This window comes from Podarcis tiliguerta (genome assembly GCF_965153285.1).
Source record: "Podarcis tiliguerta genome assembly, chromosome: 9".
NCBI lineage: Eukaryota > Metazoa > Chordata > Lepidosauria > Squamata > Lacertidae > Podarcis > Podarcis tiliguerta.
In genome coordinates, this window is record NC_139542.1 from 40,824,057 (window position 1) to 40,847,050 (window position 22,994).

Genomic DNA, 22,994 nt, shown 5'->3' on the forward strand with positions numbered 1-22,994 from the left:
TGTAAAATCCATTTTCTGGTCTCTTTAAGGCCATAAAAAAAGGTAAAGGGAACCCTGACCATTAGGTCCAGTCGTGACCGACTCTGGGGTTGCGCTCTCATCTCGCTCTATAGGCCGAGGGAGCCAGCGTTTGTCTGCAGACAGCTTCCGGGTCATGTGGCCAGCATGACTAAGCCGCTTCTGGCGAACCAGAGTAGCACACGGAAATGCTAATTTGACTTTTCCCCTGTGTAGTATCTTTATGATTTTCCTGTAGAGTGTAAGCTTCTTTAACATTCCAGTTTGTTCTGCACAGTGTCTGGCACACTGTTTTAGATTTAGACTTATTCTGTTATCTCTCCCTGTCCCCCAAGACTGCCATCTTGCAAAGGAGTGCCTGGGGATGGTCCCATTGGCCCCTCCTGCATGTCTTCATTGCCATTCCTGCAGCATCCCCACCCCAAAATACACTGGGGCTGAATTTCTGCAGGAGGGAACCTACTGTATTCAAGTAGGGCTGGCACACAATCTAGTAACCTGGTTGCATGCAACACTGTGTATGCAGAGTTCCACTTGCACAGTGCAACTTTCCCTTCCTTTCCTCTCCCCGCATGTCCTCAAAATCTGCTCCAGGGGGTCCTCCATATCTCTGGGGAAAGGAGAGGAGGGAATAGTTTCATTGCCTAGCAGATGTCTGCTGTAGTAGCAGAAAGGCAGCATCGGAGAAGACCCCTGGAGTGGGGAGAAACATATTAATCTATTTGCTTCTGAATGTAATTGCTACAAAGACTTTTAAGTTTTGCCTGTGGGAAGGGTAGGGGAGCTGCCTGCTCTTTTGCATTGCCACATCTTTAAGTAAGACCAACTTTTGTTTCCTAAAATGTGTGACCCTACTGCGGAGGAGTTGTTATCGCTCTGTGGTGGGGTTTCCGCATTTTAAGTGCTCTTAAGATGAACTGTGGGTCTCTCTTTTCCTACCCCACCCCAAGAGAAGATGTTTTTAAAAGACCTGGGGGTGGGGAGCATGGTACCAGGGGAAATCACTATTGAAGGACCATCTTGGGTGATGCTTCTTTCTGCTTTCTTGCCAGCTTCTTTAAGCAGCCTCTTGATGACTCCTTTGCTGTCACCAAGCTCTTCTAGCAGCTACCACCGCCGCTGGATACGAAGTCAAAGAACAAGTTTGGAAAATGGCATTATTCCTAGGTGGTAGGTTTCTACGGCATAGTCCCGGAATAGGATTTTGTAGACTCTGTGGAAAGAGCCAGCATAGCACAAGCGGGCATCTGCTTACGGAATCGGGCATCTCCTTCCCTCTGCGTGCTCCCAAAATCTTCTTTAAAGGACTGGGGGGCATTCTGGAGGAGGTTTGAGGGACTGAAGGGAGAAGAGGAAAAACTGGAGAGAAGTCCAGTTGTGCAAATTGGTTTTAAAATTTATAGACTTTATTTCCCTGCCCCCCATCTTAAGTGCCTTGGAGACTTGCCACAATTATAAATCATCTGTAAAACTGGTTCAAAAGACTGCAGAGTTAAAAACAACAGCAATTGGATGCCACCAACAAAAAAAAGGCCTTTAAAAGCTTGTAGATCAAGTACATACATAATAATTTTTAATGGCCTGGTGGACTTTCCTGGAGATGGAGTTTCGCAATGTAGTTGCTCTAGTTTGGAAGTACATGCATAATAATAATTTTTAATGGCCTGGTGGACTTTGCTGGAGATGGAGTTTCGCAGTGTAGTTGTGGTACACCCTGTTTCCAGTGGGAAGTAATCTCCCTGTAAACAGTGGTGGCACCTTAACTAATACTTTTGGGTAGGGGAAATTGCACACAATACTTCAGTATTTGTATTTAAATTTTTTATGAGCCACCTGTCAAAGTTTTTAATTTTTTTCTAAAAAAGGGAAAATGGCAGGAACATAAAAGCCAGTGACAAAATCACACAAGCCCAGCAAAACAGAAAGTCTTTAGAGCCTACATCATTCTCTGAAGTGAGAGATAAGATTTGGGGGTGGGGAATTCAAAAAATGTTGAACTACCACTGATACCCGATACCAGCCTGCTCACTTTTAAGCAGCCAATCTTGGTGCTCAGGCAGGACAATAAGGGTGTAGGCCAGGACTGGATAACCTGTTGCCCTCTAGGTGTTGTTGGACTCCAACTCCCATCAGGCCTAGCTAGCATGGCCAATAGCTGGGGATGATGCGAATTGTAGTCCAACATCTGGTGGCTCACAGGTTCCCCATTCTTGGTGTAGGCTTCAGTTAACATGGCCTCAAAATGGTTAAGTACTTTAAAAGTTAAAACCAGCACTCTATGCATACCCACAGCATTTGTTTTTAAACCCGTTGCTAATATCAGTGCACTAGGGCATCAATCGAAAACCTCTTGAACATTGTTGATTTTTCTGAATGAGCACATAGCTGTGCTGTAATTTCCCCACTGCATTTTCTTTTTCAGGTCAACTGAAGAAACTTTCAGCATGGCAGATGAAAGCTGTGGCCTCAATCCTGCAATGGTTCGAAGGAAGAAAATTGCCATCAGTGTCATTTTCACCCTCCCGGAAAAAGAAGAGGCCCAGAGGGAATTCCAGGATTTCTTCTTCTCTCACTTCCCCTTATTTGAATCACACATGAGCAAGCTGAAGAGCGCCATTGAAATGGTAGAGCATGGAACACATCCCTTCAATATTATTATTATTATTATTAACCATCTGGGAGGCAGGCTGGGCTGAGTGATGCCATGTCAGGGGCAGATCTCCAGGGAGTTGGGTGCCTGAGCTGGCAAAGTACAGCTTCTGCTTGAAATCTCAAGATCTTTTCCATGGCACCACACAAGCTCTGAAAGTTACGTATCGTTGCAGAGGTAGGCCTGTCTAACCTGACATGGACTTGGCAGATGAGCCTCTTGTAGGAAGACAGACAGAAACTTTCTTTGGGAAGAATGAGCAAATGATCTACAGCACTGATTCCTGTCTCTTTCCCCTGCCCCCAGCAACCAATTTTTTATTTAAATACTTTTTATCTGGTTTCCATGAAATGTGATAGATGCTTCATGCATAGACCTTCAGGCATATTGCTCCTTGATCTCTCTTATCAGTCTCAAGAAGCCTTCTCTGACTTGAGTCCCCAGATGCTGTTGGACTACAAACCCCATCATCCCCAGCCAGCATGTCCAGTGGTCAGGGATGATGGGAATTGTGGTTCCCGACCTATCTGGAGACACCAAGGATTGAAACTGGGACCTTTTGCGTGCAATACATATGCTTCACCTCTGAACTAGAGCTGTTCCTCTATTCATTAGATTCCGGTGCTTGACTTTTCAAAGTTTTTCAGTAAACCTTTGAAATAATAATAACTGTTGCTTTTCTTTTTTTAAAAACCTATTATGATTGCTTTCTCTCCAAGGCCATGATCACCTGCAGAAAAATAGCAGAAACAAGCCAAAGAGTGCAAGTGTACATCAGCCGTGTCATGGATGCCCTGGGGGAATTCAGGTAAGTTAGTGGTCCATGGAAGGCAAGCGGTAGATTTGTACTTCTCCATAAAGGGCATCCAGGTCACCATTCAGAGCCCAGTTCATTGCAGCTTTGTCCCTGTTGCACTAGTCTTCCTCCATTTCCCAGGTACACATGCCTTGGAGGTACAAAGGCACAGATTCACCTTTAACAAACAAACGAAAAGGTTGGCTCTGGTGATGGAGAAAGTGAGGCTACATGTTTTTTCTGTTTCTCTACCAAAAAAAAAAAAAAGCCAAAACTGGTGCCTCTTTAATCACTTCTCCAGCTTCTCCATGGAGAAATAGGGGGAATGCAGCAGTGGTGAGACATCCCAGCATATGGGATTTGCATCCATTGTGCAATGTCAATAAAAGTTTGTTTCAAAAACTGCCATTCTTACCTGCAGCAGTCTGCCACCTAACTTTCCAAAAGAGGGCTGCAGTGAAGTGCACATGAAGCAGAATGAGGTAGCAGAGTGAAATACGTCACTATAGGCTCCTTTCGCATTAAACCCTGTATTTAAAAACCTACTGAAGTTCATAAATGCAATGCTCTGTCAGCAGTCTACTTTGCCACCTTGCTCCCACTTCATTCTGCTGTGTGTGTAGGCAAGGTCTACATTTTCAATTCATTTGAGGCTGTCATTTATGCAAATTAATTGAAGAATGACTTCAGCTGCAGTGCTGTGGGGCCCCAGGAAGGTGTATCAGGGGACACCAAAGCTCCCTGCAAAGAAAGAGTGAGAGCCGATGTCCTGCAGAAACCTCTGATGACCAATGATGTAGGAGCTCCCTCAGCACAACCACAAAAGGAATGTGCTGGTAGAAGATTAGGAAACTGCTTGGAGCCACCGCCACGCATGCCTCCAAACCAGGGAGAGATTTAAACCATAGGAAGAAGATGAGGAGGAAATAAGTTTTAAGAGGAAAAACACACATGCAAAATGGACGACCAGGTGCAAGCATGCTCCTCTGACCTCACTTCTTCTCCTGGCATTATTTATGCTATAACTTTTTGCTTCATCCCAGAGAACAACCTTTCCCAGCTGTAGCCACTACGATTAGAAATTGGGCCATGTTGTTGTTGTTTAGTCGTTTAGTCGTGTCCGACTCTTTGTGACTCCATGGACCAGAGCACGCCAGGGACTTCTGTCTTCCATTGCCTCCCACAGTTTGGTCAAACTCATGTTAGTAGCTTCTAGAACACTGTCCAACCATCTCGCCCTCTGTCATCCCCTTCTCCTTGTGCCCTCCATCTTTCTCAACATCAGGGTCTTTTCCAGGGAGGCTTCTCTTCTCATGAGGTGGCCAAAATATTGGAGTCTCAGCTTCACGATCTGTCCTTCCAATGAGCACTCAGGGCTGATTTCTTTAAGAATGGATAGGTTTGATCGTCTTGCAATTGGGCCATAAATCCTTTCAAATCATGTCCAGGATATGTTTTACCAGCAATCACAGATAGCTAATTACGCATGTCCATGCCAACCTATTAACCTATGCTGTGATGCATATAAAATGTTGCCTGTGGTGAAATAAGGGGGAGCTATCATCAAGTTTGAAAAGAATTAGTATTTGGATCGGGATTTCACACCTCTCTGGGTTCTCTGTGGGTTCGGTTACCTGACCATATCTCAGTTTATTATTTAGGCACCTGACTTAGGCCATGTCCGTGACTGAGAGGGTGGAGAGGGATTATATAAAAGAGGATTTGAATTGTTTGCAACATAAACCAGCCTTCACCCTCCAGTTGTTTGGACTACAACTCCAATCGGCCCCAAACAGTTCAACAATGAATGCTTCAGACTGCTGGGCAGTAATCTGTCAACAGTCGCTGACCCCATATTTTCTGGGCCTGGGAAGCAGAACTAATAGTTTGGCTTTGTATGCTTGAGATCATCTTCTTTGTTATGGGATAGAGGCTTTGCATTTTGAACAGTGTATACTGTTTTAGCTAATAGATCTCTCTTTGGGTCCCCCCCCCTTTCTTACAGAATTACAATCTGGAATTTGTATTCAGTTCCAAGGATTGCAGAGCCTGTATGGCTAACCATGATGTCCGGCGCTTCTGAAAAGAATCAGTTGTGCCAACACTTTCTCAAGGAATTCACCATCTTGATAGAACAGACCAGCAAAAACCAGTAAGTCGTCGCTGTCTATTTGCTTGCTTGCTCTGCTCCCCTTCATAGGAACTGTAGGTTCGTCGCCATATTTATCTTGTTTGTGGCTCTTTTCTCCACAGGTTCTTAGCGGCTCTCTTGACAGCCGTGCTGACCTATCACCTGGCTTGGGTCCCCACAGTGATGCCAATTGACCACCTTCCCATCAGGGCCTCCTCTGAGAAACGTGCCTCTCAGTCTGTGAACATGCTGGCAAAATCTCACCCTTACAATCCGCTCTGGGCACAGCTTGGTCAGTGTGAAACTTTAAAAACAAACCTAAGACGATCTTTTTTATAGGATAAGACTTAATCTGCACAGAAATGTCCTTGTGCACATGCATTTTAAAATTGTTTGTCATATTAGGCTGAGGAATAAATGGAGAATCGTTACAGAACTGCTTGATGTATGGTTGCACAGGGGATACGATTTTGAAATAGCTCTATTATACTTGCCAAAATCATGCTTTGAGCATGCACATATTTTATCAGCTTTAGTGAATTCTTCATTCAGCATAAAAGCTTGCTCCTTGCAGCCAGATGTTGGTCAGGGCTAAGGGATTCTGTTGCTAGTGGTTGAGATGCTGTTTTTTAAAAAGCGTGATGATGCCCTCTAGTGGTTACCGCATAAGCTACAGAGTTACTTCTACTGGTATTTGTAATAAAGTGAAGGTGCAAGCAATAGATTTTTTGTTTTGTTGAGCAGCTTGCACTTTAATAGTCTCTAAATTTCATGGTGTGTGTGTTTTTTAATAGAGCTTCATGTTTTGTTACTTGCTAACACAATTTCTATAACGATAACTGGTTTTTGTTGACTCTCATCTGTTGCAGACCTGTAAAGTATGGGTTGTCATAAATCATTTCATTTTACACTTCTGCATTTCTCCTGCGATAGGAAATAAAAATGTAAATTGTACACCATTTAGCTTTTATAGGGGTCACATAATTCAGGTGTTCTTGGCACAGAAATTGTAATTGATTTTTAGCACGGCGAGTAAGATCTGCCTGCTAATGACTTGGGAAGAACCCTTTTTCAAAAAATAACTAATTATGTAGTGCAAATAAAACTTGAGGGCATGATCTAGCCAGTGGTAAGCACTTTTAGGTCCCATTGATTTTCAATGGGAAGTTAACCATGTGTGTTTAATTCCTCCTATTGAAATCAATGAAATGTAAAATAGCTTAACTTGAACTGGATCGTGCTCTTCAGTTTTAATATGTCTCTTAGGCTAGAGCAATGATTATAATCATGTTTGATTCCTCAGTGCAAATTTTCATGGCACATTTTGTAACTGGATGGATCTTTTTTTAAAAAGCCACAAAACAAAACTGGATTGGATTGGACACGGGCCTGTTGTCTTATGGCCTTCTGGGTTAAAAGGCAGTACAAATGTCCATTTTTCTTCCTTATGCTTTTTCCAGGTGACTTGTATGGTGCTATAGGCTCACCTGTCAGGATGACGAGGACTGTAATTGTCGGGAAGCGTAAAGATTTGGTTCAACGCATCCTCTACATTCTTACGTATTTCTTACGGTGCTCTGAGCTGCAGGAGAATCACCTGACCCGGAGTGGGCAGGTTGGCAGAGGAGAGCAAGCCCTGAGTGGCAGCAAGATCTCGACAGCTCTGGAAAAGGGAGAAGTTGAGGATTCTGATTATGTAGTAGTCACTGTTAGAAACGAACCTGCTCTCATATCTCCCAGTTTGCCCCGGAGAACCGGGAGCGCTGCTGCTGTGGGAGAGAGCTGCTTTGAACCTGCCTGCTTGAAGCGGGAGCATGAAGGAATAAATACTGGACAGAGTTCTGAACTGCCCTCTTGCTTGCCCAAAGCTGGCTCCTCCAAGGGACTTGTGGAGGAAGCTAAGAAGGGGGAAACGGTGGCTGGTTCAGAAGGTGTATCCAGGGGGTGTGCAAAATTAGAGGATTTAACAACAGGAATGAAGGACGACAACCAGTGCAACGCAGCCAGACAGCTGTTTTGCAGTGAGAGGGCTAGCCAGAGGTACCCTCAGTTGGAAAGAGTTACCTTCCAAATTGGAAGCTCCCCGTCACCCGTATCTGATTTAGAACCCACCCAAAAGGATCTGGATGAAACTGTAGGGATGCCGAGGAGCAAAAGCAAATCTCTGTGTATCCTGTCAAGTCCACTGCATACAACTGCCCAAGTCCAGCAGGAGAAATCTTACTTCTGTCTTAAACCACGTGCTAGGCAGAAAGCTTGTAAAACACGACTACCAAGTGCGCTTCGGTTGTCATGCCATCCACCTGTCCCTTCTGAAAGCAAAGTCAAAACTGCAAAGCCAGGAAGACTGGGGGAAGCTGAAAGCACACACTGTGAAAACTTGGAAAGGGTTTCTCTTGACTGTGATTCAGGAAGTCCCGCTGATGTGCAGAGATCTGGCCAGGCCGTTATGGAGGATGTCCCCTGTGGGGATGCTGGAAGCAAACAGCCTTTCAGGGTGGAAGAGAACATGCCTAGAAATGAGAGCTCTGACAGTGCCCTGGGAGAGAGCGACGATGAAGGTAGCGCACATATTCCAGATGGGCAATCTCTGAGCTCTGTCAACAGTAGGACAGAAGAACTTTCCGAAGTAGAACTTGCTTTGCCAAGGTAAAAATAAGTAAATATGGCCAACTCTAAAGGTGTGACTCCTCAAGGGTTTGCTGCATTGTTATTTTAACTGTTCTAAGATAGCGCTTGAAAAATCTGAAGAAGGAACCTCTAGTCTGATATTTAGACCAACTTAAACCAAATGTTTCCATTATAAAGTAGTATTGACCCTATGCTGGGAAAGCCAAGACAACCTAGTATAGTGCAAATCGGGCTCCCCCCCCCTTATTAATTTTAGGCATAATACTTGCATCATAATTTTAAGGTTTTACAATAATAGAGACTGTTATCAATTTAGTACAATGGACTAAAAGGCTCCGTTTTTCTCTTTTTACAATATGTGAAAACAGCAAAGTCTTAGACTAGCATGAGCCTTCATGGGCAAGTGTCTACTTCACATGCTACATTATGCAGCCTTTCAGTCTTTCCAAACAGGTGGTTTTTGTGAACTCGGCTACAACAGAGCACAAGTGATCCAATTTAAAAGTTAACAAGTATGTAACTCATTTTAACCAGCTTTGCCTAGCTGTCAGTTTGGATAACTCGTTAGGTTCACATTTATGAGATGTTAAGAGATAATGATCAGATGAATGGTTTCAAAATGCTTACATTAGTGTTTAAAGCCCTAAATGATTTGGGCTCCAGATATCTGAAAGATTGCCTCCATTCTTGCTGCGTGTTAAGATTAGCAAAGAGAGGTCTCTCTTGGTAGTCCTGCAACCCTCAGAAGTGTGGGGAATGGCAGCCTCTAAAATGTGGACCACCGTCCCACAGAGGTGCATCTAGTATCTTAATTGTGTGGTAAAGGGCAGGTAAGAAATGCTATAAATAAATGAGGCAATCATCAAATAACCGGATCGTCATGTCAAAGTTCCATAACTGAGGCTCCTGCTGGGGAAAATATTTTGTGGTACAGACAAAGTTTGGGAACCGTGGACTGACTGTGCGGTTCAGAGCTGAGAATGATAGTAACTTTTTCCATGCTCATTTTTGATCATGAGCTGTAATCTTGCAAGCAAAGAAGGCAGTGTCATCATTCGCATACCATTGCAATCTGCCAATCTTACTGAAATAATTCCACTTTATTCCAATAGCTTTTCATAAACTGGCCTTAGCAATGGCTGGGTACTAAGCGTGCAACCAATTCCTCTGTTTCAGATCCAACACAATCAGCAATCAAAGCGTAAAGCATTTTGGAAGGTCCCTTCTCGGTGGCTATTGTGCCTCCTATATGCCTGACCTGGTGTTGCATGGAATCAGTAACGATGAGCAGCTCAAGCAATGTCTATCAGCTGAATTGAGTCATGCAGTGAATGTAAGTCTGGACATACTTCTGAGCCTCTTTCTTGCAGCGAGACATAGAAGGCCAAGTGCTGGCAGTAGGAAATGTAAAAGTGGGATAGTTGTAGGTGGATCAGATCTGGCAGTACGCCAGAGAGAAAATGGAAAGTGCAGGGGAGCACCCTAATCTATATTTTCCTTCTATTAATAGAATTCTGATTTAAATTTTGGACCTCACTGTTGCAAGATGCATTAATGACCACTCAAGTGGCCTTTAAAAGGGTTAAACCAATTCCACAAATGGCTACTATTCATTGCAGCTAAAATAGAACCTGTCTCTCTAGAGGCAGGGTACCAAATGCCCTGAACAAACGGGGGAAGGTTGTAATCATTATGGCCTGCTTTGGGGCTTCTAGAAGTGCACAGCTGACCTCTAATTGGAAACAAATACTGGATTTAGATATACCTTAGTTTGCTACCTGCTGGACCCCTCATGGAGGAGACACACAAAGAAAGGGTGATCTCAGGGTCCGGGTAGGTTCAGATGGAGAGAGGCAGTCCTTGAGGTATTGTGGTGCTAGGCTGTTCTATTTGGATCTTGCCACACAGAATCCTTTTAATATCCTTGACAGTTAAGCATAGAAAGTTGCCTTATACCAAGTCAAGATTATTTATCCATCAAGCCTGGTACTTGCCTACCCTACCTAGCAGTGGCTCATTAGAGGTCTCTGCCATCACCTACCTGAACTTTTTTTAAAACTGGAAATGCCAGGTGCTGTACACAAAACCTTCAGAGTGCAAGGCAGCCATTCTACCAATCAGTTATACCCCCCCAAATGCATAGCACATCTTCCACATTGTGCCTGTTTGCCTTGAACAAAAACTGTGTACATACTCTGATGTCCATTCTGAGCTTTTGCATACATGGGACCACCTATTTATTTAAATGGAGGGAGTCCTGTCCATATGTGCACCTAATCTCTGCCCTGAAATTAACAGGGTTTTTGTGGACATGATTGCTAGGATAAGAAACTTTTTTTGTCTGAAAAGGTTATTGCATAAAAATATATATTAAGAAACCAAAACCTTTTTTCAATTAATTCAATATTTGACAATAGTTTACATATATCACTTGATCAATGCCATCCAAATTTATTATTTCAGTAGGCCACAAACATATTCTATTAAGAAGAACAAATGCTACTAGCCATTTGTCATTAGAGATTGCAGTAAACTATGCTGAATGTAAACTTTCAATTTGTAAATTGAATATATGTATGTGAGATAGATAGAGATCTATCTATCTATCTATCTATCTATCTATCTATCTATCTATCTAAAAGGTAGCCAGCAGTTTCAAACAGTTCCATTTACTTTCTTTTTCCTTTTTACAGCATCCAGTACTAGATGAGCCCATAGCAGAAGCTGTTTGCATTATTGCAGATACAGATAAATGGACAGTACAGGTGGCCACAAGCCAAAGAAAGATAACCGACAGCATGAAGTTGGGCAAGGATGTCCTGGTCTCCAGCCAAGTGTCGTCTTTATTACAATCCATTTTACAGCTTTACAAACTTAACCTTCCTGCTGACTTTGTAAGTCCGCGTTTACAAATGATTGCCTGCAGAAGGAATTGATTAACAGGGAAAGTGTGATGTGCAACCAGTTTTTGCATTCCATAGACCACAACACTGACTTCTTTCAGACCTTGAAGGAAGACTGCATAGTGGAAATAGCGCCCCACCCCCCAGCATAACTGAATAGTCTAGGAATTCTCCTCTTTGGTAGCGGTTAGAGAATTAACTACTGCTCTTTAGGAGCCTTTCTTCTTTGGTGCAGACTTGTTTCTGTCCGCTGGCAGGCCATGTTTGCATCCTTTATTCCCTGTGATCTGAAGGCCCCAAGCAAAAGTGAGTTGCTTGCATTCTGTTTTTGTACCTCCCATCAGACTAGAGCGGGGAGGATGCTGAACACCACATACCATTTCTGGCATTCCTGATTATTAGCAATGCAACACCCCAATTCTTAGGGGCAACTATAGCAGTTACCCTATGGCGGGTCCAGTCTGGCTAGACACCATCAGCCTAATCATAGAGGTGCTGAACTAAGCAGAACTTGGGTCTGGCCCCAGGAACGATCAGTTCACGTTTGATGCAATTGTGTGTAGCATGGCTTTGCCCTCTTATTCTATTGGATTGGATCACTGTGGGGTTTCATGTCTTTCTACAGTGCATTATGCATCTTGAGGATCGGCTACAAGAAATGTACCTCAAAAGCACGATGCTGTCTAAATATTTGCGAGGCCAAACGAGAGTCCATGTGAAAGAACTTGGAGTAGTATTGGGGTGAGTATTGATGCTGGAGTTCCTTTTTAAAGTTTTTTTTGTTTTTGTTTTTCCACCCCCACCATGCACTGAATATTCAGGATACTACTGTTTATTCCATTGTCACATTTTCTGTGAAAGACATGCCGAAGTGTGAAGTGTAGCTTGTGTGTGTTCCACTGAGCCATCTGGAAATCGAACCGAGCTGTTAAATGTAGGAAAATAGAATTATTTCTTGTCCTTCCTTCACGTTCTGAACAAAATGGAAGTTATAGAAAAGCGTCGGCAGCACAGGCAGGCGCCTCTTGGGCCACCTCACCCAGAATGCCTCACCCTGAAGAAGGACCCCTTTTTTCAGGCAGAAGGACAGCAAGTGCTGTTTCTGCTGCATTAACAGTCGCGTCAATACATTTAAAAAGTAAATGGAGGAGGGCAAGGAGGAGGGGCAATGGTAGAAAGTCTTATTTTGGTCAGCACCATGTTTTGCATAAGCACTGTAGATGAAAGTTCTGTTCAAGTCACTTTAGTGGTTTGTGTGGAATGGATTAGGAAAGAATTCAGTAACCTATGTCGAGATGGAACGGGATGTCTCCTATGAAACATGCTGTGAGATGATGGCATGGCTGTAATCTTAATTGGATAATATATTCTTGACTTCAAGCCATGGAACCTTCCTTTCTGAACAGCTCAAAAATAAAATAAAAGGGTGGGGGGGAGAATCTTTAGCACTGCTCTAAGTGCATTCCTGAGATGGGGGGGTATTTAAACCCACCCTCTGAGGGTTACTAAAAACTGTCAGATGAGAAGCAACTCATTCAGGTATTCTTGGAGATCCTACTGTTCTGCACCTAGCTGTGCAAAAGACCTGGGATATAGGTTGTCACTTAATGGCCATGGGCTGGAGCATTCCATGCAAATTAGAATGCTGTGTGATGTTCAGAGTTGCCCCTTCTCAACCTTGCAAAGAGGAACCTTGAGAGCGATAGTGTGGGCAAAAACTTGGTAGCAATTTAATTCCAATTGCTCATAGATTCTCAGGTGGTGCTGCATCCAGGAGTGCCTTTCTTTACCAGCTTAGTTTAGCAACTGTGCCAACTCCTGAAAGATAAGAGACCCAGCTACATAATTTAGGTCTTGTTGACTGCCAGTCTAAATTACTGTAATGTGCTGTACATGGAACTGTCCTTGGAGACGATTCAGAAATTACAGCTGGTGCAGAATGCTGCTGCCTGTCTTATGGTATAAGTAGCTAAAAGATTTACATTGGTACTTAAATATCCACATTGGTTACTGGTATGTTTCTGAACCCAATTCAGCAGGCTGGTCGTGATCGCTACATGATCTGTGTCACAAGTATCTTAAAGAATGCCTTTTCCTATGTAAACCCCTCCAGGAACCTTAAGAACTACAATGAGTCCTACTGTGATCTCCTGTCTCTAGGGCCCTCCCAGTGTTTTGTGCTATATTCATTCCTAGTCAGAGAAGATGGGGGTTGTATCAGTCTCTTTCAATCTGTGTCCATTTCATGTGTATGTGTGCTCATAAATCTGTTCAGTTTCGTTTTTGCATTAATAGCAATTTCTTAAAAGTGTGCAAGAGTTTTATTTAAATTCATATTTAATTGCAATATATGCATTTCTAAAGTTATTTTATCTTAAAATGTGCATGTGTTTTGCACAGCACGGTACATATTTTGAACCATGAGATGTATCACAAAATTTGGAAACGCGTTCATTCTGAATGATATTTTTGATCCTATTTATGTGTTAAGGAGGTGGCAAATTGGGTTGGTTCACTTAAAAATGTTCACTGAAAGAATATCTCCTCTACCCTTGTCCCTGTTCATGGGCTTGCTGGTGGGAGTGCCTACAATATCTGAAGGTGTCACAGGTTCCCCATCTCTCCTTAGAGAATTAAGGTCAACTTACTAGAAAAAGAGCCTTTTCTCTCATAGTTCCAAACTTTTGGAATGCTCTCCTGTGCAATGGCTGTGTACAGTCTTCCCTTTGTAGAAAAGTAAGATATGCTTTCATTCCATTGCGAGTTTATGGTTCTTTCATAGTTTTCTCAATGCTTATATATTTATCCATTGGTATGGATTATTTACAGCAGTTCCCCCCTCCCAAAAAAGCTGCCCTTTGAACAGTTTTCTGCCATAAGGTTATCTTATAAATAATAATGTATTTGGTAAAGCATGTAAGGAACGCAAATAAGTTAAAATCAAATATAGAGGAAGGAGACCATATCTATATCTATGTCTGAAGGCTACTGTGTGATGAGTATAAAGATAAAATCACTCTGTAGTAAGCTGTCCCAGTTTTATAACATTGAAGGGTTGTTGTTTTTAGTCTATAAAGCACTGTCCATTATTTACAATAAATAAGGAGGTTCATGAGAAGCAGCACTATTTAGTTTGCCGTCTAATGCTTTTAAAAAAGCACTTCTTAAAAAGTATATATTAAAGCGTCAAATAATTAAGTCCTTAGTTCAGGAAATGTTTTTGTTTTAGTCTATAGAGCAGGGAAGTGCTGAACTTTCCCATCTCTCTGTTACTGTACCTGAATCAGAGACATTCACCAAATGGCCTTCCTAAAAGCATGCTGAATAATAGAATTAGAACATTTAACCTTGTTTCGGGGCCTTTTTGCAGGTTTGTGTTGCTAGAGCGCTGGGTCTTGTTACCGGGCCATCTATCACTACAACCTCCGCTTTTGCTATGTAATCCATATCTGCTCTCACGAGACCCTCCCTAATCCATACAGTTGCTTGGCTGCGCATAAGCATCGATTTTCCCTGCCCCCAACCTTGTCTTTCTTTAGATTCATTTTGCTCCTTTGCCAAAGTCATTCAAGAAAAGTCTAAGCGACTTTTGGGGAAACAGTATTTTCTCCTCTTGCTGGTAGGGTGATTCCTGAGACTATCATGTGCTACTTGGCTCATCAACTTGGAAATGGAAATGTGATGCGGAGCAGGGTAGAATTAACTTTTTTAATGACACTTTAATAATTTTTAAACTAAAGACAAAATACAAAAATAAAAATAATCAAACATCCTGCTACAATAGACTTTTGGACCAGTTGAAGTTTCCAAGTCATCTTCAAAGGCAGCCCCTTCTTGCTGAGGAAGTGAGTATAGGACTGTGGCCTTAGTTTCTCAAATATGACCATTCACCAGCATGTCTTTTCTGTCCCTCCTCCTACCCTGACCATATTGAAACTGGTCTGGAAGCTGCAGCATGCTGCAAACAGGTGTTTGAGTGGAGCACCTTGATGTGCGCATATTACACCTCCGCTGAAGGAACTGTACTGGCTTCCAATCAACCACCATGTAAAGCCCTAAACAATTTGGCACCAAGTTACCTGCAAGCCCACCTTGTGGCTTAGGGCCCTCGTATCTACGGGACCGCCTCTCCTGGTATGCCCCGCAGAGGACCTTAAGGTCCATGAATAACCATAGTTTAGAGGTCCCGGGCCCTAAGGAAGTCAGACTATCCTCCACCAGGGCCAGGGCCTTTTCCGTGATGGCTCCGGCCTGGTGGAATGCTCAGTCCCATGAGACTACAGCCCTTCAGGATTTAACCTCCTTCCGTCGGGCCTGTAAGACAGAGCTATTCCGCCTGGCCTTTAATTTGAATTCAGCCTGATCTTTTATTTCCCTTCTCTTCCCTCCCCCTCCCCTTTTATGAAGATCACCCGCTCTGAGACCCCACAGCTAATTCTCCCCCGGCCTCCTCGCTGGCCCAAGTAGTACCAATTCAGCCAGCTAGCCCTGGGGAGATTATCTAATTGATTTTTTATTTTATTGTTATTCATGTTTTTATACTGTATTTTATGCTGCTTTTATAATTAAGTGTTTTAAATTTGTTGTTAGCTGCCCTGAGCCTGGTTTTTGAACCGGGAAGGGCGGGGTATAAATAAAAATTTATTATTTTATTATTATTACCTGTCCCTCTATAGACTTTTAAATTCACTTGATCATCTGGAGAAATTTTGCTACAGAATAACACAGGGTAAAACAGGCATGTTTCTTCATTGCATTGTGGATGCTCTTTCCTCTGACAGTTGCCACAGACATCTTAGAGACATCTTTTTGCCCAGGCTTTCCATGACCTATAAAACTGGACCCTGTTATTACTGTCTTTATTTGCTTTTATGTTGCATCTCTGGTTTTTATGTTGTATTTTAGCATCTCATTAGAGATTTCTAAATATTAAGTGGTTCAGAAATGCTTTTAATTAGATACTTCAATTCTCTGCTATAATTTACATATTGAAAAACATCCCTTTTTTTAATTTCTAGGATTGAATCCAACGATTTGCCACTGTTGGCTGCTATAGCGAGTACTCATTCTCCGTATGTTGCTCAGATACTCCTCTAAGCTGAGAAGTTGAAGTCACAACTCCCTAGCAGAGTAAAGCAGATGGGATTCATGTGTGCAGAAGAGAGCAAACATGAAGAGATGGGGGAACAGAGGACCACAGGTGACAGTTCATTCTGTCACTTTTCCTCTTCTGCATTTTGTTTGGACGCTTACCAGCGGAATTTCAGTTTACATAATATAAAAGACATTCAGGGTTTTTATACTGTTTTTGGAGTAAACTAATCAAGAATGCATCCTTGTATTTTAATGGACAAAAGAATTAAACACTATTGGAGGATTCCCTACTTATACATAGTTTTCAGCCAAACAAAAAACAACTCTAAGTATGGTTTCCTTACTATTGTTGTCTTGTTCTGATTTCCCACCCACCCAAATGGGGAGCAGTAAGCAAATCTGTACGCACAGAAGCATTCCTGTGTTTGGATGGACAAGGTGATGAATTGGAGTACGTATGCATGCCCATTCTCTTTTGTTAGCTCATCAAACCTCCATGGAACAAGAAGTTGGAAGTCAGCTACCACAGTCTTGTTGTGTGGCTGATGGGCTCTTAAAATGGACGAAGCAGCACGAGAGCGGCAGTGTTGTTTTTGGTTGTTCTTGGCGGAGACGGAAGTTTTGGATCCTGCATCACAGCTAGATGAAAATGGGAGAAAGTAGTAGTAATCTCCACTGCAAACTTACCTTGTTGCAAATGCCACATCTTGAATTTCCAGTTTTCTGGTCTTACAGGTTGAGCATCCTAACATATGTACAACCAGCTCAAAAAAGCTCGTGTTTGAACCTTAAGAACCGATATGATAATGGACATAGGTTTGTATCCATCCTAGTCCTGCTTGGATTAGAAACACTGAAATGAATGAAACTGTGTTCATTTCACTGAGTCTACTTTGTGTAGGACTAGCATTAAAAGCCCCCATTAGCATCAACTCTGGGTAGCTGGTTTTAAAACATAAACTCTTATCTGTTGCCCCGTGAATAAGAGATCTCTCTTCAGCACACTGCAGAAGCAGGATCAACTTCTTTAAGTGGATGGATGAAACACGCAGAAGAAATCTCAGATAGGATATCGCGAGGGGAAGGTGGTCATGATAACAGTGACAGCAATTCATTATGATAATTCTCAAGTGTCTGAAGCGATCCCACAGAACGTTTTGCACTAGCCTCTTGGTGCCTTCCTCTCTTGTATGTCTTAATTCTAAAAGAGAAATGTATGTGGTTTTAAATGGGAAGTTAGTAACATGAGCTCTCTTTCAATTTTCTATGTTGCTATACAACTGTACACATAGGACCGTATTCGTCTTGGTTTCAAACCCTATACCCAGGGCTTTCTTAGAAGGTTCAGTATAAATCTTGTGACTTCATTTTAACTTCCAAGTTCTGCAGGTGACTGTATGAAATTAGAGCAAGAAAGCAAAAACTACTTACAATTTTTTTGAAAGACTCCCGGTAGGCACATTGTGCAATCTCCCATGTTGGACTGAAAGTGCTAAATGGAAGTAGAAAGAAGTTTTGTCATATTTGGCAACTGACCCAAGCAGTGTTGGCAATTGGATGCAATGTTTGTCCAAATACCGATTTAATAATTTTCTTTTTCTGGGGCTTGTCAGATTTTCCATTTTGTCTCATTGCTTATTCATCCCTGCCAATACTTTCATGACAACACTTAATCATACGGCCATTCCTGTTTTAGAAGCTAGTAGTTATCCATAGCAGCATTATTCTGTTCCCTGCCTTTCTTTCTATTGCAAATTAGCTCAAAAAATCAATTTTCCTCTGAAACCTTCCCTTCTAAATGAATGAAGCCCAGTTTTTTGACAGAGAAGACCACAAAGGCAAGGGTTAAAGATACCCTTCTTGTACTTAAATTATGGTCAAGGGATCAAATTAATTAACAACCCTTGCTTTTATCTCAGAATAAAATCATAATATACTTTTTTCCCCTTTAAAAGAACCATGCAGATCTTTAACAACTGTATCATTTTAGAAAAAGTAGCTTCATTCTATATTTAAGAAAATATAATGTGTTTTATCCTTCCGTTTTTAAAAAAACTACCTCAGTTGACAGAATTAAGCTGCCAGTAGGGGGCAACTTAAAAGTTGTACATGTCATGAATTTTCTGAAAGATTGTGCTGTAGCATTTGAGAGGGCAAAAACTGCACTGGTGATGCACTGCAATGGCTACCCTTTTATCATAAGCATGCTTTGGTTCTGATATTTTTAATAGTTTTTAAAGTAATGTGAATGTACCTGAGAAACACTGAAAGTGGCAATGAGAAAGGAATCTTGTCTGAAATCTTCAAGATTCCAAAACTTTTTATTTTTCATGCTGTATTAATAGTATTCTGCTGTCCTCCCCCTCCAAACATGTCTACTTCTTTGTTTCCTAAGCAGGAGCAAACTTCTTCCGATTCATGTGGACCATATTTTAAGTGTAGCAAGCTTATATAATAAAGCATGTTACCTGGAACAGATGAAGTAACATATACCGTACTAGGAGAAGGGTGTGTGTGTGTAGCTGCAAGTATGTGTTCAGAGAGAGAAAAGCAAGTAGTGTTTGGGGTTTTTTTATTGACTGGATTCAAATGTCAAACTGTGGAAACTTCTTAATTTGGGCTGTAATTGTACAGTATCATTTGTCATTTTCTTTGTGGCATTGGTGCAATAAATTGTAGAAAACCACTTCATTAGTGGATTGCATAAATCTCTCTTTGACAATATTGTCTTTACTGAGACACATATTCAAAACCAAAAGAAACAGTTCAAAATATTATAATCAGGAGTTCATAGTCTGAGATGTTTAGCAAAATTTTGCAGAGGGGTCTTCACACTTTACTAATGTCTAACAAATGGGAGTACAGTGGTACCTCGGGTTACATACGCTTCAGGTTACAGATTCTGCTAACCCAGAAATAGTGCTTCAGGTTAAGAACTTTGCTTCAGGATAAGAACAGAAATCAGGCTCCAGCGGCGTGGCGGCAGCAGGAGGCCCCATTAGCTAAAGTGGTCTTCAGGTTAAGAACAGTTTCAGGTTAAGAATGGTCCTCCGGAACAAATTAAGTACTTAACCCAAGGTACCACTGTACTCTGTCTTACAAAATATTTCCTGAACATTCTGTAAACCTGAATCATGCAAAGGAAGTTAGTATTTATTAAGAAATATATCCTTGGCCAAGGCTTTTCTACATGTTCCTACTAGCTCTAGTTTCTTCTCAAGGGCCAGAAGCCAGAATGGTACTTGAGGATCTAGTTTCCCAGGCCATACCACTTCAAACTGCAGCTGGATCAAGTATTTTGAATATTGGCCCTCTGAAATATCTCTGTCCTGCCTGTGGAAAATTTTGCATGGAAAAAAGAGTTGGGTGAGGACATGGGAGAGGGCCTTCTTAATAGTTGCTGCCAGACTTCAGAGCTCCATTTCTAGAAAGGCTAGACTGGCTTCCCTCCTCACTGTCTTTCCGCCAGCTGCTGAAAACTCTTTTATTCTAGCAGGCTTGGGGGAACTGGCTGCTTCTAAAGAAAGGGCTTTTTAATAGTGTTGGGCTGTTTTTGCTACCTGCATTTTAATAAATCTTTTTACATCATTTTGATTCTGTTATAGTTTAATTGCTTTTTAAGTTATCTTTTATATGTTTTTCGCTATCTGTGCTTTACTTGTGCTTCAGTTTTTGTGAGCCACCTCGAGTCCTGGTTCTGGGGGAAAGGTGGATTATTATTAATATTATTAGAATTTATATACCACCCAATATCTGCAGGTCTCAGGGTGGTTCACAGAATAAAATCAGAATATAAAACCACAAAATACATAATCAAAATAATAACAACTCAATAATACAAATTATCACATAGCCTTCTCACTGCTTTGTTATTCTTCTATGTGGAATGCTATTTTTTGTGTGTGTGACATTTAAATCCCTACCTCCAAAGTTTTAGTGGTACAGTCTAAAAAGGGTTGTACCATGTAGTTTCTGAACGTGCCCAGCTCTCAGACATTTTAATCTGAAAAAATCATGGTGTTCACACAGGTATCCAGGAGCATAACTACATGTGGCCTTCTTACTAAATTGTTTGGATTTTTCTTGGGGCAAACATTCTGCCACATCTTTTATCGGTCACCATCCGTTGCATGACTTATTCTGAGAATGCAGTTTAATACAACCTTGCAAGAGAACTCTCTGTGATCACCTACAGCAGCATGTACTATGGCCATTTGCCAAGTGAGCGTTGTTGTTTTTCTTTAAAGCAAAATTCAAAAACAAAATTATGGTGGGTAAATAAAATAGTGGTTTAAACATTAAAATCCTCTGAGCTTTGATGAGTACCATTTAAAAATAAATAAATCTAATTTATGCAATGACCCCTTGCTTGCTTTTCAAACACGAGGTTATTTTAAACGCAGCGAGAGACAATCAAAATAGAAATGTCCTGATTGTCAGTCTTAGTTCACATAAAAGCAACTGCTTGCAAGAATTACAGTTTAAGCTCAGAAATTCAAATAAATAAATAAAAGAGGTGTTGAGTGGGATCAGGTTTTTAGCTATTAATGCGTGTTTACTTTTATCCATGAAAGAAGATTGACTGAGTGGAACTAAAATATGCAAAATGGAATGGTTGTGTGTGTTGGTGGGGGAGGGCCTGATGGCTGATTGGATTGGCAAGCATGCAAAGTACAAAGCATTGACCTACTTCTAGTACCACACAAAATTAGCTTAATTACCACATGTTGGTAATCTGCATGCTGGCAAACTACCCTGTAAAACATGTCAAGTCATAGGCACTTGTCTCTCTTGCTGAGTCTCAGGACTGAGGAAGTGGTCTTATAAGAGCTATCTGAAGGTAATGAATTGCATATAGCCAGGAATTCATCAAGGTCAAGACAGTACAAGGAAGCTTAGGAGAGACTGCCTGTCAAGTCTTTAAAAATAAATGTAATCTCAGCTAAATTGGATTTCTTGTATTCAGTGTTACAACAATCTGCCAAAAGTCCTTTAGACGGGGGGAGTCCTCTATGCTGACGCTAACAAGAAGTTCCTGTACCAAGAATAAACAGGCAGTCCTGTAATATAGTAACTAATTTAAGCAGGATGCATTTAAATGTGACACTTGTGGGATATCTTTGGGGAGAAGAAAAGGCTAAGGAATAAATGCTACACAAATCCGGAGTGGAGTCCCTAAGACTGTTGAATGGCGCCTTTTATGCCTCCTTGTGGCAACTGCTGCAGCCAAGCTGATGCCAAACATATTGCTCTACTTTTCTTTGGATAGTGAGGGGGTCTTGTTGTCTGGGCAGTCCAGCACCTCCATACACGCTGCCCAGGCTTGTGCCCTGGGGAGATCACTTTGGTGCTGCTAATACAGCGGTTTGACTTCACCCCTGGAGGCTCACTCCATTGTCTCTTGAGACAAGAAGGATGCCAACAACAACAATAGTGGAGTCCTCTGCATATTTACACAGGAGTAAGTCTGGTTGATTTCAGATCTTGTTGTGATGCATCCCTTGACCTCCATCTGGTTGTTTTTAATTGAATGGTTTTAGGCATTTGTGCTATTTGTAGAACTCCCTATATGATAAGAGAAGAAACCTGTAACCAACCCTACCTCCATTTGATGAGGTGATGTTTCTGATCCATCCAAGGTCATCATAGGAGGATGATAGTTTGGGTCATCTGCCCAACCCAAGTATTGTGGATCAGGGGCAGGATACATCCTCAAACTACAATTCAGAAAAAATGATGTCAGCAAGCAAGAAAGAACATGCTAGAAACCTTTTGATATGGTACAATGCTGCTGGGTAGAAAATATACTTAAATAAAAATATAGATACTAAAACTGCACGGTACAATGTTGACATCTGGGTCAAGGGAGGGTGGTTTTATTCCTTAATGCCTCTTTTAACATTTGCCCTGTCAAGTTTGCCTCACCTTTTAAAAATGAATTCCAATTCTCACCACACAAACTGAGCACTGTCGGGGGACAGAAATCTCACCAATTCAAACCACTGCCTAGTGTAATTTGTTTTCCTTTTAGATGCCATTAACAGCAGTGCTGCCTGGTAGCAATGGACTTGGGGTGATAAAAACCTTCCCCCCTCCACTTCGAAGCAGTGAAAAGCCAGCACATCAGATCATGTCACAGATGAGCGGAAAGAGGCCAGAAGTGTGTGAGAATGTCTCCCAAACATTTGGCATATTATACCAGGTTAAAGCTGAAGGTTCACATATTCTGTCCCAAACAGGCCTCTTGCCATCCCTGACCCTAATGAGAAATACTAGTGTTCAAGAAATTTCCCTGAGAGAATTAGTTTTAGCTTACATACATGCCTTCAAAGAAGGCTGTGGGAACTAAAAGGTTTGAAGAGTGTCCTAGGGTCACGTTCTTAAAACCCCATAATAAAGAACAAAAGCACTAATTCTGCCTTTTTGGAATAGTCCCGCTAGCTAACAAACTGGTCTAATGGCATAATGGCACTCTCTTTTAGCCACTTCATGAAGTAAATTCAGTGGAAATGTTCCTCTAGGCCTGTGCGATGTTTATATTGTATTTGTGCTATGGGATGCAATGGCATGGTGTTAGGGCTATGGAGCAATATACTTCTTGTCCATTACGTCTATTGTTACAAGATCTCCAGTTATTAAAAGACCTCTGTGTCTATTCCAGGGATGGCCTGCTGACTGACTCGAGGGACTGGAACTGCCCTCCCGCAGGGGCCAAAGCACAGCAGTGGCCCTACCCAATTTCAATCAAAGCATGTGGTAAATTTTGACCGC

At 41.8% G+C, this 22,994-nt stretch overlaps 2 protein-coding genes across 6 annotated transcripts in view; one reads left to right on the forward strand and one right to left on the reverse strand.

The window, feature by feature from the left end:
- The window catches only part of FNIP2 (folliculin interacting protein 2), a 44,388-nt gene extending 25,457 nt beyond the window's left edge, over positions 1–18,931 (forward strand). For both annotated transcript variants that reach the window (XM_083457102.1, XM_083457101.1), the window contains 10 exons: positions 1,071–1,188; positions 2,441–2,642; positions 3,388–3,476; positions 5,470–5,616; positions 5,718–5,887; positions 7,056–8,244; positions 9,403–9,559; positions 10,920–11,120; positions 11,755–11,870; positions 16,148–18,931. In XM_083457102.1, the coding sequence (XP_083313228.1) occupies positions 1,071–1,188; positions 2,441–2,642; positions 3,388–3,476; positions 5,470–5,616; positions 5,718–5,887; positions 7,056–8,244; positions 9,403–9,559; positions 10,920–11,120; positions 11,755–11,870; positions 16,148–16,226 (2,468 nt within the window). In that variant the 3' untranslated portion in view covers positions 16,227–18,931. The remainder of the gene's footprint in view (positions 1–1,070; positions 1,189–2,440; positions 2,643–3,387; positions 3,477–5,469; positions 5,617–5,717; positions 5,888–7,055; positions 8,245–9,402; positions 9,560–10,919; positions 11,121–11,754; positions 11,871–16,147) is intronic.
- Positions 7,136–22,994, reverse strand: part of SPMIP2 (sperm microtubule inner protein 2) — a 35,987-nt gene continuing 20,128 nt past the window's right edge. Inside the window, exons 4-6 of one of the 4 annotated variants that reach the window (XM_083457617.1) lie at positions 21,826–21,940; positions 17,655–17,715; positions 7,136–7,258 (exon numbers count right to left, since the gene is read on the reverse strand). In XM_083457617.1, coding sequence (XP_083313743.1) covers positions 7,257–7,258; positions 17,655–17,715; positions 21,826–21,940 — 178 coding nt within the window. In that variant the 3' untranslated portion in view covers positions 7,136–7,256. Of the gene's footprint in view, positions 7,259–11,876; positions 12,948–16,558; positions 16,863–17,225; positions 17,425–17,654; positions 17,716–21,825; positions 21,941–22,994 lie in introns of those variants that run through there. The other 3 variants (XM_083457618.1, XM_083457615.1, XM_083457616.1) reach the window with 3 other exon arrangements.